Source organism: Labeo rohita, chromosome 12 (assembly GCF_022985175.1).
Source record: "Labeo rohita strain BAU-BD-2019 chromosome 12, IGBB_LRoh.1.0, whole genome shotgun sequence".
Classification (NCBI taxonomy): Eukaryota; Metazoa; Chordata; class Actinopteri; order Cypriniformes; family Cyprinidae; genus Labeo; species Labeo rohita.
Window position 1 is genome coordinate 19,044,625 of NC_066880.1, and position 12,334 is coordinate 19,056,958.

A 12,334-nucleotide genomic window follows, 5' to 3' on the forward strand; every position below is an offset into this window, starting at 1 on the left:
TCAAATTAATTTTTGTGTGATTGTCAAATTTGTTATTTGAGAACAGTTTAATAGATCAGCTTGTATTCCATAACTTCTTGTTGGAATGCTCTGAAGATGATCCAACACATTTTCATGAAAATCTGAGCAAAGTTGCGAAATATTTTTTATGACAGAAACTTATGTCAGAGGGCACAATACCGTGTTCATACTGTCCTCTATCTCTGTGCAAAACCTCATAACTTTTCATAACACGAGCAGAAAACGAATAATAAGACTAACGGCGCTTTGCTCCTAAAAATAATAATGATAATAGACTATTCCAACTACTTAAGGTGAAATTAATTTTTAATGTATCTTTGGGGAGAAAACGTCCTTGACCCAAGAGTCTAAAGAATAGTCACCTGTGCTGGTTTCAGCGGCTCCGGGGTTGGGTTGCGGGCTCAGGTGCTCTCTCACCATCTTCTGCAGGGAACGCATAAAGACTGAAATGAGGCGGTCGATGTAGCTGGAGTTGTTGCTGCAGGCCGACTTCAGGATCATCAGCGTTCCTGGAAGCAGAGAGAAGAGAGAAGCTGGTAACATGACGCCCCGCTGCCCTCACAACACTGTCAGGGACAGCAAGCGACATGCGCCTGCTAATGACTTTGGGTGCAGCTCCTTTGTCCCTGTAGTTGTATTACAAGGACGTTTCTCGAGAAATCTAACCGAGTTACCGGGTAAGGATGGAGACAAAGAAAAGCATGAGTAATGCATTTCTTAGATCACAGCTCTGGGGAGAAAAGATAAATGTAAAAAGTCACCCTCGATGGAGACACATACAGTACATCAGTGGTAAATGTAACTCTAGAGCACTGCCAGAGCGGAATCAGGAGGCATTTATTGACCAATGGTGCCATTTTGGGCTGAAATGAAACACTGGTAACTTAAGAATGTTATCCAATAGAGTTTCATCACTTTTTGTTTTCAATTAAGAAATATAATTAAAGACGAACTCTAGTGTTCCATCAAAAAAAAAAAAAAAAAAAAAAACCTTATCTGAAATAGACCCACACTAAAGTACACTACTATTCAAAAGTTTAGAGTTTGAAAGATTTTCTTAAAATGTTTTAGAAAGATAATTTTTATGCTCACCAAGACTGCATTTATTTGATTAAAAATACAGTAAAAACAGTAATCTTGTGAAATTTAATGCCTCCTTGCTGAATAAGTTACAACTCTTATTAAACACTTATTAAAAACAACAACTTTTGAATAGTACTTTACAAATCCCAATAATAATTACACAATTACAATTAACTACAGTAGTCAACATTTGAAGTGCATCAAAACCTTTCATGAAAGTTGTCCTAAAACCAAAACCTGTTCTTGTCTTAGGACAACTTTGATAAACTTTTCTGATCCACTTCAAATGTTGACAACTGTATATAAATATATGATTTACATTTTGTAAGTAAAAAATATATTTTGTATATTTTACAAAATAACTTAATTTGGTCATGTAGTAGAGGCAGTACATATTCTCACCAAACAATTGAGTTGGGTTAGCGCTGCTGGCTTTCTCGTAATTTGTGAGGCCTTCATAAATGACTTTCCCTACGGCAGCATACAAACACTCCAGCTCCTCATATTTTGAAGCCACTGAGGATGTGCCTAAAGAAAAACAAAATATTAGAAAAAAAAAAAAAAAAAAAAAAAAAAAAAAAAGTTACAACATGCATAATCACCACAGTTTAATTGAAACACTAGCACAACCTAGACAACTTTATAAAGAGGTTACCAATTACAGAAATGGGACTTGAACATACCATTGTCAATAATTATTGTCTAAAGTTATTATTTCGCAACCTCTGTGGAGATTCAACCAATTTATGTGTTTGTTAGCAGCTGCGAAACATAATACTGGCTGTTAGATTGCGTCTTGCACTCAAGCAAATCAAATGATGCAATTATTCTTCACCGCACATATTCACAATTTTGCCCAAATGAGGTCTTGATGAGAGCTTGATTTACTCACTAGGTTCTGTAGGAAAGGTGCTCATGAGTCTGGACAGGAGGGAGTGGACGGCCCTCAACACTTTGGTGTTGCCACAGGTCATGCAAGCTGCAATGCCACGCTGCAGGGGCTTGAAGTGTGCGAGGATGGCTGGAGGCTGCAGCACTGACAGAAGAAAGCTGAGAATCTCCAGCCCTGTGCAGATGTTGGAGAAATTTGCTTGGTTTGGCTGCTCCTGAAAAAGAGAGGAGGATACGCTGATTGATGGAAGTACAGAAAAACTGACACTAGATCTGTTCAAAAGTTTGAGGTCAGTAAGATGTATTACCAATTAAAAAAAAAAAAAAAGAAAAAAAATAATAATAATTATGCTCGCCAAGGATACATTTGATCATTAAAGCGTTGAAAGGGCCCTCATTTATATGTGCCAAACTTTCTGCTGAGAGCTGGTGGCACTATGACTATAACTGAATATTGACATGTAGATGTCTTCAGGCCAGGACTTTGATCAAACATAAAAAGTTTGGTGCAGATTAAACATGGAATGTTTGAGTTAGTCTAAAACATGACATCCTGTTGCCAACAGTTGGCACTATGATTATAACTGGATATTGGCCTTTAGATGTCTTAAGGCCAGGACTCTTACCAAACATATGAAGTCTAGTGCAGACTGGACATTGCCTGTTTAAGTTAATGTAAAATTCACTTCCTGTAGCCAGTAGGTGGCTCTATGATTATAACAGAATATTGGCCTTTAGATGTGTTCAGGCCAGGATTCTTATCATACAGGTAATGTTTGGGGCAGATCAGACACTGTATTGCTGATTTATAACAACTTCCTTTTACATGGTAAAACAAAGTTTGTCAGGCCGCCACGGACACACCTTTCAACGAAAACTCAAGAGGTTCGCAATTTTACATTGCAAAAGCCTGTGATGTTGATGTCCTTAAATCTCTATGAAGAGTTCGTTAGAGCACAAAACACGCCACTTCCTGTTGCCAGCAGGTGGCGCTATGACTATAACTGAATATGGGAATGGGCATGTGTTTAGGACAGGACTCTTATCAAACATGTGAAGTTCGGTGCAGATCAGACATTGTATGCCTGAATTATAACCCGTTTCATGGCGAAACATTAAAGTTTGTCAGGCCACCAGAGACATGCCCTTCAACGAAAACTCAAGGATCTTCACAATTTAACATCACAAAGGGCTTTAGATTAGACTGACCAAAGTTGATGTTGATCTGTTTAAATCTCTAGGTAGAGTCTGTTTAAATGCAACGCCTGAAATATCTAAAACAACACAAAGCTTGCAGAGAAAATTCAAAATAAACTTCCTGTTGGGTTTCAGACTTCGTACCAGGGGACTTTTCTGTAGGTATTGGTATGTTGTGTCTACCAAATTTCGTGCATGTATGTAAAACACAGCTTGAGGGGCATTTCGTTCAAATTTTATAGGTTGAACCATTTTGCCACACCCACTTCTGAATATATCATATCAAATCTAAATTTTCACCAGTTTTGGCATGCGTGCAAAGTTTCATGAGTCTGAGCATGTTTAGGTCTTCAAAAATGTGAACAGCAATAGTAAAAAACCCAGCAAAAACAGCAATAGTCAAATATAATACTGGAACAATATTTGTACAATTTAGAATAACTTCCATTCTAATGTATTTTAAAGTACATTTTATTCCTGTGATCGCAAAGCAAAATTTTCAGCAGCCATTAGTCCAGTCTTAAATGTCACATGGTCCTTCAGAAACCAAAAAAAGCTGATTTGGTGTTCAAGAAACATTTCTATTATTAATGTTGAAAACAGTCGTAGCTTAAAATCTTTGATGAATAGAGCATTCTTAATGACTGCAGTAACCGAAAAAAGAAATCTTTACAGTCACTTTTGATCAATTTGATGCATCCATGCTAAAAAAAGGTATTAAATGAAAAAACATCCTGAGACCAAATTTTTTGAACGGTAGTGCATGATGGGTTTTTTTTTTTTTTTTTTTTTTTTTTGAGTACCTCAAGCAGTGTTTACTTCATTTGTATGTTTGATTTATTGTTTTTGATTAACCAACTGTTTACTTGATTAAGTACTTGAAGCAATGCTTACATCATTTTACGAAATGAAGCAGGATGTCCGATGGCATACTGGCACATTTATGCTGTGGTAGCAACAATCATAACATTTTACTGAAATGCTAAAACTTCTGGTGTCACACAAAGTGTTAAAATTAATTGAAACTGGTTACTTCATTTATCAAAAATCCCTTCATTCTTTCAATTAAGGCAAGTAACGCACAGGCTTGGCACAAAGAGTAGAAAACCAGCGCTGATTAAGTTTCAGGGGACTCTGAATATTGACAACTAAGGTCTGGCCCCTGAGGACTGAGGCAGTGGCAGACAGATTTGCACAAAGCTAAGCTCGTCCCTCCAGCCTGTCTTTTAATCACTGACAAGATGACACAATAATATGATGATAAAAGCCTCTCGGATTTGCAGCACTGGTCATTAGTTTGTATAGGAGAGCTGAAAAGAGCACCTCACTCCCTCAACAGGGCTCTGGGGCACGGACAATGAGTGACCTGTTTGTCAAACTCCTGCCACGGAAAGTGCCATTGACCCACTCTGAAAATAAATACAGAAGGGATGGTAGGGGGGTAACCATCAGCTTCTTTGACTGTTTGAAATGAGGGCACAAGAGAGACGGCATGTGTCGAGTTATCTTATGTACAGAACATCAATTTTCCCAAAGCATCAATTGTTCTGAACACATAAGCAGGAATTTCCCAGCATGATCTAATCTTTAGATGAGCAAATGGCAAATTAAAAGCCTGTACAAGGCACAAGCAGACTTCCCTCTGCCATATCACAACATTTCAATCACAGGTCTACACGAGCAGAGGGAGGTGCATACTTGTCCAGCCCTGAAAAGAATCGATAGAGTGGTGTGTCCGTACGACAGGAAGCCCATTGCCTGATAACAGGTGGAATGAGAGAGGAAGTGAGAGTGGGATGGGAGGTTGCAGTGATAATAGTGCAGGTGGTGGAAGCTCACTAACGGAGAGCTGTTCTCTCAGATGACAGCTGAGTTAGTCACACCAGTGCACTCCAAAGAAAGAAAAATCATTCATAAGAGTGAGGATATTGATTTGGCTGGCATAAAAACTGCTTGGAAAGGCACTGGAAATAATGAAGACGGAAGTGAGATGAACAAGATATGGCGATCTTCAAGATCTTCAATGCCTGTTCGATACAATAAACATTTTAATCTAAATGAACGGTTGTTAATATGTCATTTCAGAGTCAGACTGAAAAACATTTGCAGACGCCTCTCTTGTTTCTGCAATCTTTCACTTGGTATTATTAGATTAACACAATAGCGAACACAAAAAATCTGAACGGCTGTTTGAAAACATGCAAATACTGTTTGCCCTCCTTTTTTTTCTGTGACAAATGGGTGTCAGAAACAGAAAGCTATGTAACACTTTGTGTAGCGGAGTAAGCAGGGTGTTTCTGCTTTTCTAGAAGTGCCACCTATTGTCAAAGAGTGAATTTATATTTTTATGCTTCCAATCTGCTTTTTTTTTTTTCCCCCCAACACACTGATCTGGATATTTCTCCTTTCCAAGGACAAGGCAAGAACCCCTAAAATCACATATCCAGCCTCGATTTTATACAAATCATTTGTGACCCTGGACCACAAAACCATTCGCACGTAGTAGCATGGGTATATTTGGAGCAACATCCAACAATATATTGTATGGGTCAAAATGATCAGTTTTTCTTTTATGCCAAAAATCATTAGGATATTAAGTAAAGATCATGTTCAATGAAGATATTTTAAAAATTCCTACCATAAATATATAAAAACTAAATTTTTGATTAGTAATATGCATTGCTAAGAACTTAATTTGGACAACTTTAAAGCGGATTTTCTCAGTATTTTGATTTTTTGCACCCTTAGATTCCAGATTTTCAAATTGTTGTATCTCAGCCAAATATTGTCCTATACTAACAAGCCAAGCTTATTTATTCATAAACTGACCCTTACAACTTATTTTGCGGTCCAGGGTCACATTTATTATTTGAGAATAAAAGAAAAGAATCCAAATCCCACAAGCTTTTAGACTTACCACAGTCATAAGGAGCTTGTCAAACCACTGCAATTTAAGTTCAGCACGGGGCCACATGTCTGGTCTGAGGGCTGTCTTCATGAGGTTCACACAGCGACGGGACAGCAGCTCACCGGGAGAGCCTGCCACATTAGTGCTATCATTTACCTGCGGACCGAGATCAGAAATTAGCTTATGTAAGTATTAGTGGACACTTCAGTGAGATTCACTAAGCAGGTATGAGATAACAACCTGGCAGGCGATGCGGATGAGGAAGTTGACCACAGTATCTGTGTGCTGTTTCTCCACAGGTTTGGTAAGCAGAGCCTCTGTGCCTGGCATCGACTGACTGCGGCCAAAGACCTGCAAATACAAACACAAACACAATACAGCCAATGTACTCAAACATGGCACAGTCCATCAGGGCACAGAGCGCTAGAGACTGATTACAGTGGTCACACTCAGGCTGCGGAAAGCGGTTTAAGGTTTCCTCACCGTGCCGACAGCACCAGCGGCAGTGCGAAATCTCTTTACGTCTTGTGCCGAGTCAACCGACATTCCTCTCTTCATAGCACTAGAGGCTCCGCTCGTGCCCTCGCCCACACTTCCTGGATCAGCTTCCGATTCCGGCTGAGAAAAGTGAGAAATTCAAATTCAATAAACTGGCAGAATTTGAGGTACAATACATTTATACTACATGAAATGAATCACCCAAAACATTATTTCCTGTCAACAGACCTGTTGGTCTTTAATTCTCTGGAGCTCCCATTTGATGACCACCTCAGCTAGGTCCACTGCCAACTTCCTCTGCTCGATAGTCACACTAGGGGTGAAGCCTAGTCGTTGCATTGCACTGATCATGTGCTGAACCAGGTGATGTCTCACTGGGTAATATACCTGTAAGCAGAGAAACATACACTTAAGAAACCTAAATGTTATATGACCAAACAAACTAATACTTAAGTCTGTTCAATAAAAAAATTATATTGTAAATACTAAATGATAAAACTGACTGCAGTATGGGACCTGCTAGTATAACTGGCAAGAGTGAAGTGACTATACATACTCTGAAGTGCTGTACAATGAGGTGAAGTATATGGACAAGCTGAGGAACTGTGTGGCCCTCCTCCACAATTATTTTGCGGGTCCAGTGTGTGAGCATCTGATGACCGTCCTCCATCCGAGCAGGTACTGCAGGTGTTAGAATCGCCATGGCTTGCCGAACAATGGCACGTGCTTCCATAGTATGAGCCTTTAGCAGACTGTGGAAAACCTGCATAGAACAGTTACACTGACTTTAGCAGAATTTCACAAATGGAAGAATTTGACTATCCCCGAAGACTAAACTTTCATTAGCAAAAGCTCAGAGGTACTCTTCTATTCGAAGGGCTGAAAAATGTTATGTATTATAATATAATGTTATTTTATTTTCTTAATTAAAAAGAAATAAACCCTAAAGATTTGGGCTGTTGAATACATTTTAATTCAATCATGACCAAAAAAAAATCTAGATAAACTATGGGAAAATTAAATCAAATCACCTACTTTTAATCTCTAATTTTTAATCTTTTTTTAAATCCCAATAATATATATACGCTCTAATGCTTTTTGAATAGTCTAAATAAAATGAGAAAATGAGAAAATGAAAGAAAAAAAAAAAAAAAAAAAGATATTACTTTATCAGTGTAATACTTACAGTACTTAAACTATAATTCAAAAGTTTGAGGTCGATAAGATTTTTCATTAATGAAAGTAGTACTTTTATTCAGCATGGATACATTAAACGTATAACTGATACATGTAGATAAATGTAGAGACATATAATCTTTAGATCAGAGAATTATATAAAGATATCTACTACAAATATATGTTATTCTTTTGAACTTTCTATTCAAAGAGTTCAAAGTATAAAGGTTTACACAAAAATATTACACAGCAAAACGGCTTTCAAAATTGATCATATGAACCATTATTAATAACTGAGCACCAATAATAATTAATAACAGGAGACTGAAGTAATGGCTGCTGAAAATTTAGACTTTTTCATATTTCATAATATTACTGTTTTTACTGGTTAACTGATAAAATAATTGCAGTCTTGGTGAACATAATCTTCATAGTCATAGTCACAATAATCATAGTCTTTCAAAAGAAATTAAATTTACCAACCAAAAACTCTTTCGATTTTTAGATAATACAAGCAATATCTGTACTCTACGATCTATTTGTACCTACTTGTACAGTATTTTGGCAGCTGAAATTTTGGTGCGTGCATACCTGTAACACAATCTTTTTGTGAATGGCAAACTTGGCGATAATGTGAGCCAGCAAGAGGTGGCCGCTGTACTTGCAGGCTGGATCCACACAGGTTTTAGGAAGCAGGCAAGGCCAAGCAAAGGTCATGAGACGCCTCAGTTTGCTGTTTCTACTCTTGTTGTTGTCATGAATGTGATGAGGAGCATGCTCTACCAGTAAGGTTGAGAACTGAAGCAGGTATATCCTCAATGAGTCGGCCAGGTCAGCCTGCTTTTCAGGGTCAAGAACCTACAATAACAAGGATAAAATGTGTCACAAGAAACAAAAAGATGTATTGTTTTTGGGGCCGTGAGGCCACAGCTGTGACATATAGCAAACCTAAAAGTTGTTTAAACTTAAACATCATCCTTTACTGCTGGAGGTGTTGAAAAACCCTGGGAACGGACAGTTTGGTTTGCTCTTTGCAATGATTACACTCGAGAGAGACAATGAATTTAAGCGTGAAATAAATCAAGGCTATTAACCTTCACCTCTATGTCTCATTGGGTTTGCTTGGAAAAACAAACACTATGACCTTTATTGTGGCCTTGACATTTCTGCCAGTGAAATAACAGCCAGAGGTCATTCTAGATGAACTGGTGACTTGATAAAGACAGTGAAATTACTGTCAATGGTGCTAGACTGAGCATGATGGGGAGGGTTACCTTGGTGATGAAGACACTAGTGATGCTCTCAGGGTTGTCACCCTCTGGATTTGGTGGCCCCAACAGTTGCTCGCCTTCCCCTTTCTCAAAACTGTACAGGAAGGCTGGGTTTAGGATATGCTGCAACACCTAAACAGTGGACACAAATAAGATTACAAGTTAGAATTATGTATTTAAATTGAGGATATCAAAGAACTAGGAGTTGTCTGTTTATCGAAAATGTGCTGTATTACGATTGTTTGAGGAAAAAATATTTTTGTTGCCTGTTATTCATCCCATAGGTCTTGGACTCCAAGCACCATGGCATAGATACATAATGTCAGTACATGAAAATAAATGTGACCCTGGAACACTAAAGTAAGCACAGGTATATTTGTAGCAATAGGCAAAAATACATTGTATGGTCACAAGCTTGTGCTACACAAGCTTTTGTGCTTAAAAAGTATACAAATGTTTTTTTTCCGAAAAAATGACTGATCGTTTCGCTAGATAAGTCCCTTCTTCCTCGTCTGAGATCGTTTAGAGCCCTTTGAAGGTGCATTTAAACTACATTTTGGAAGTTCAAAATCACGGCACCAATGAAGTCCATTATACGGAGAAAAATCCTGAAACGCTTTCCTCAAAAAACATAATTTCTTTACGACTGAAGACAGAAAGACATGAACATCTTGGGTGACAAGGTGAGTAAATTATTTGTAAACTCTTGTTCTGGAAGTGGACTTCTCCTTTAAGTAAAGATCATGTTCCATTAAAGTATCTTGTAAATTTCCTACCGTAAATATATCAAAACTTAATTTTTGGATTACTAATATGCATTGCTAAGAACTTAATTTGGACATCCTTAAAGGCAATGTCTCGGTCAAATATTGTCATATCCTAACAAATCATACATCTACAGAAGGCCTATTTTTTGCATTACTTACTTAGACGTATAAATCTCAATTTCAAAAAAATCGATCCTTATGCCTGGTTTTGTGGTCCAGGGTTACACAATACATAATTATAATGTACATTATCATCACTAATTTTAATAACAGAAAGACATCTCAGAATAGTGGCTCGTATGATAGATAACCTGCTTCATGTATAAACAAGAACTGTTTTTTTTTAAGGCCACTGGAGTTTTCATGTGAGTGTACATTTAAACATATGCCAACAATTCTACTTATTGCTTTGTGTTAACTTTAATGAAAAAGGTTAATGGTGAGTGAATCTTTATAGTTTTTAAGCACATTTACTGAATTGATTCAATTTGCTTAAATGATCATAACCAGCGCTGCTTTGGTAGCACCGGCACAGATAAAGCCATTAAAAATGATGAAGACAGAAGAGAGAAAGAAGGACACAACGCGGCAACTCAGATTTGGTTCATTTGCAAGTTAACCGATACTAATCACTCTAATGACCATTACATTACTGTCATTGGTGAGTTGTGACCATGTTTTTAGATGCTCAAAAACCTTAATTCCTCCAGCCTTGACTTTGCATGCATCAGCTCTTGTGTGTTACATAATTAGCATCTTTGAACACTAATGGTGTTGCTTGTGCACCATACTACAAATTTGAAAGAAAGAAGAAAAAAATAACATAAAATAAAATAATAATAATAATAATAATAATAATAATCACAGAGATTAATAATCATGTCAACCATGTACCACTTGGTAATAGATATGGAATAATACTAGCTTTGTACAAGACAATAGTTTGTCTAGTCAGATACAACGATTGTGTTGTTTGCTAGCTGAAGTGTGCATCAGCATGTGGATTTATTCAAACATGGGGGCCGTTGGGCTGCAGGTGTTCCTTCATTATCCCTCGTCCTAATGAGCCCCTCTACCGTTCACATGAGTGATGGATCACAACAAATCCTTTTCTACATGATCCATCACAGCCCAAACCGCCGCGGCTCCAGCTGCCTGAAAACATCACCTTAAACGTGTATTCTGTTAGGAGTGCGCAGCTGCTGAGCTCTCCTGGGAAATGTTTGGGATGCAACGTCTGTTTGGCTGTGAGGGGTGATTTAGCAGAGCAAGAACGGTCTCAGCCGTCAAAGCTGTGAAGACTATCTGCCGATGCACGACTACGTTTCTCAATCTCGTTGTAGAGAGAGGCAATTTGAGGAGAGCACCAGCTCATTTTAATAAACTGGCATTTGATCTCTTACTCGAACTTGATGAAATTCTTTCACATGAATAAAAATGAAGCGGGAATAAGAAACACAGCCGTGAATTTTTCGATTGAGCCGTTTACCGGTTGGTCCATGTACTCCAGGTAGTGCTTGACCACTAAAAACTCCCCTCCACAGATATAGACAATAAGAATGATCAAAAGAAGGGAACATTGTCAAAAATTGCACTTTTTTTCCCAACTTTTGCACCCCAAAAATAGTAAAAATTTAACTACTGACGCATCCAAGCTAGTAGAAATAGTTCTTTGTGTAAAGTCCTGCTCCATCAACTATGTTACTCATCTTCTCCAGGGCTGATTAAAGGCAAAGCCTCATTGTATGAGCAATGGCTATTTGAGTAATCTGCAGATAAATATTCATTAGCGTTCTTCAAAGACTTCGGTTGACTGTGAAGACGTGCCTTTGAGAACCGAGTGTGTCATGCACGGCCAGTCTCTGTCGCCCTCTCCTTCTCGAGCATACATATTCAGCAGGGGCTGGTTGTTAGCCGTATTAGATGGTCAGTGCTAAGAGAGCGTGACGCTGTGCCACGCTGAACAGAAATGTACCGCAAAGGTGGAATTCATAATGCTGACCGTGGAGCTCCGTGTCATGGCATCAGTCACACTCACGGTAGCTCTTAATCCAAAATGAGGTCATCACAAAGGCAAAATTCATGGGAGTTTTTTCTCAACAGGTGTACAAATAACATAGCCTCACCTTTGCCTTGAGCTCATCATTGAAGTGTGGGTCATTGAACTCCACAAAGCGGAAGAAGAGCGCTCGCTTGTGTGTGATGCTGTAGTTCTTGGGGATCTCCTCCTCCATGTACTCCTTCAGGAAGGTCATGTTGCATAGGAAGCGACCAGTGAAGGCTCTCAGCAGCTGAAAGAGTAGTTCAATCTCAGAGTAGTTGCGTCTGAAAGAAAATGTACAACTTTAGTGTAAAAAAACAACAACAACAACAACAACAACAAAACAACAAGCTAAAAGCATACTGCATTTCAATTTTCCAAGCTATTCACAACGTTTAAACTGGTAAAGTGTGTAATTTCTGCACCACTATGGCTGTCACTAACGATTATTTTGGTAATCGAGTAATCTGGTGATTATTCT

At 38.2% G+C, this 12,334-nt stretch overlaps 1 protein-coding gene across 2 annotated transcripts in view; it reads right to left on the minus strand.

The window, feature by feature from the left end:
• The window catches only part of trrap (transformation/transcription domain-associated protein), a 97,199-nt gene that overhangs the window by 51,461 nt on the left and 33,404 nt on the right, over positions 1–12,334 (minus strand). For both annotated transcript variants that reach the window (XM_051123944.1, XM_051123943.1), the window contains 11 exons: positions 11,939–12,137; positions 9,049–9,177; positions 8,366–8,632; positions 7,155–7,361; positions 6,827–6,985; positions 6,584–6,718; positions 6,341–6,451; positions 6,110–6,256; positions 1,997–2,210; positions 1,507–1,632; positions 384–530 (listed from right to left, as the gene is read on the minus strand). In XM_051123944.1, the coding sequence (XP_050979901.1) occupies positions 384–530; positions 1,507–1,632; positions 1,997–2,210; positions 6,110–6,256; positions 6,341–6,451; positions 6,584–6,718; positions 6,827–6,985; positions 7,155–7,361; positions 8,366–8,632; positions 9,049–9,177; positions 11,939–12,137 (1,841 nt within the window). The remainder of the gene's footprint in view (positions 1–383; positions 531–1,506; positions 1,633–1,996; positions 2,211–6,109; positions 6,257–6,340; positions 6,452–6,583; positions 6,719–6,826; positions 6,986–7,154; positions 7,362–8,365; positions 8,633–9,048; positions 9,178–11,938; positions 12,138–12,334) is intronic.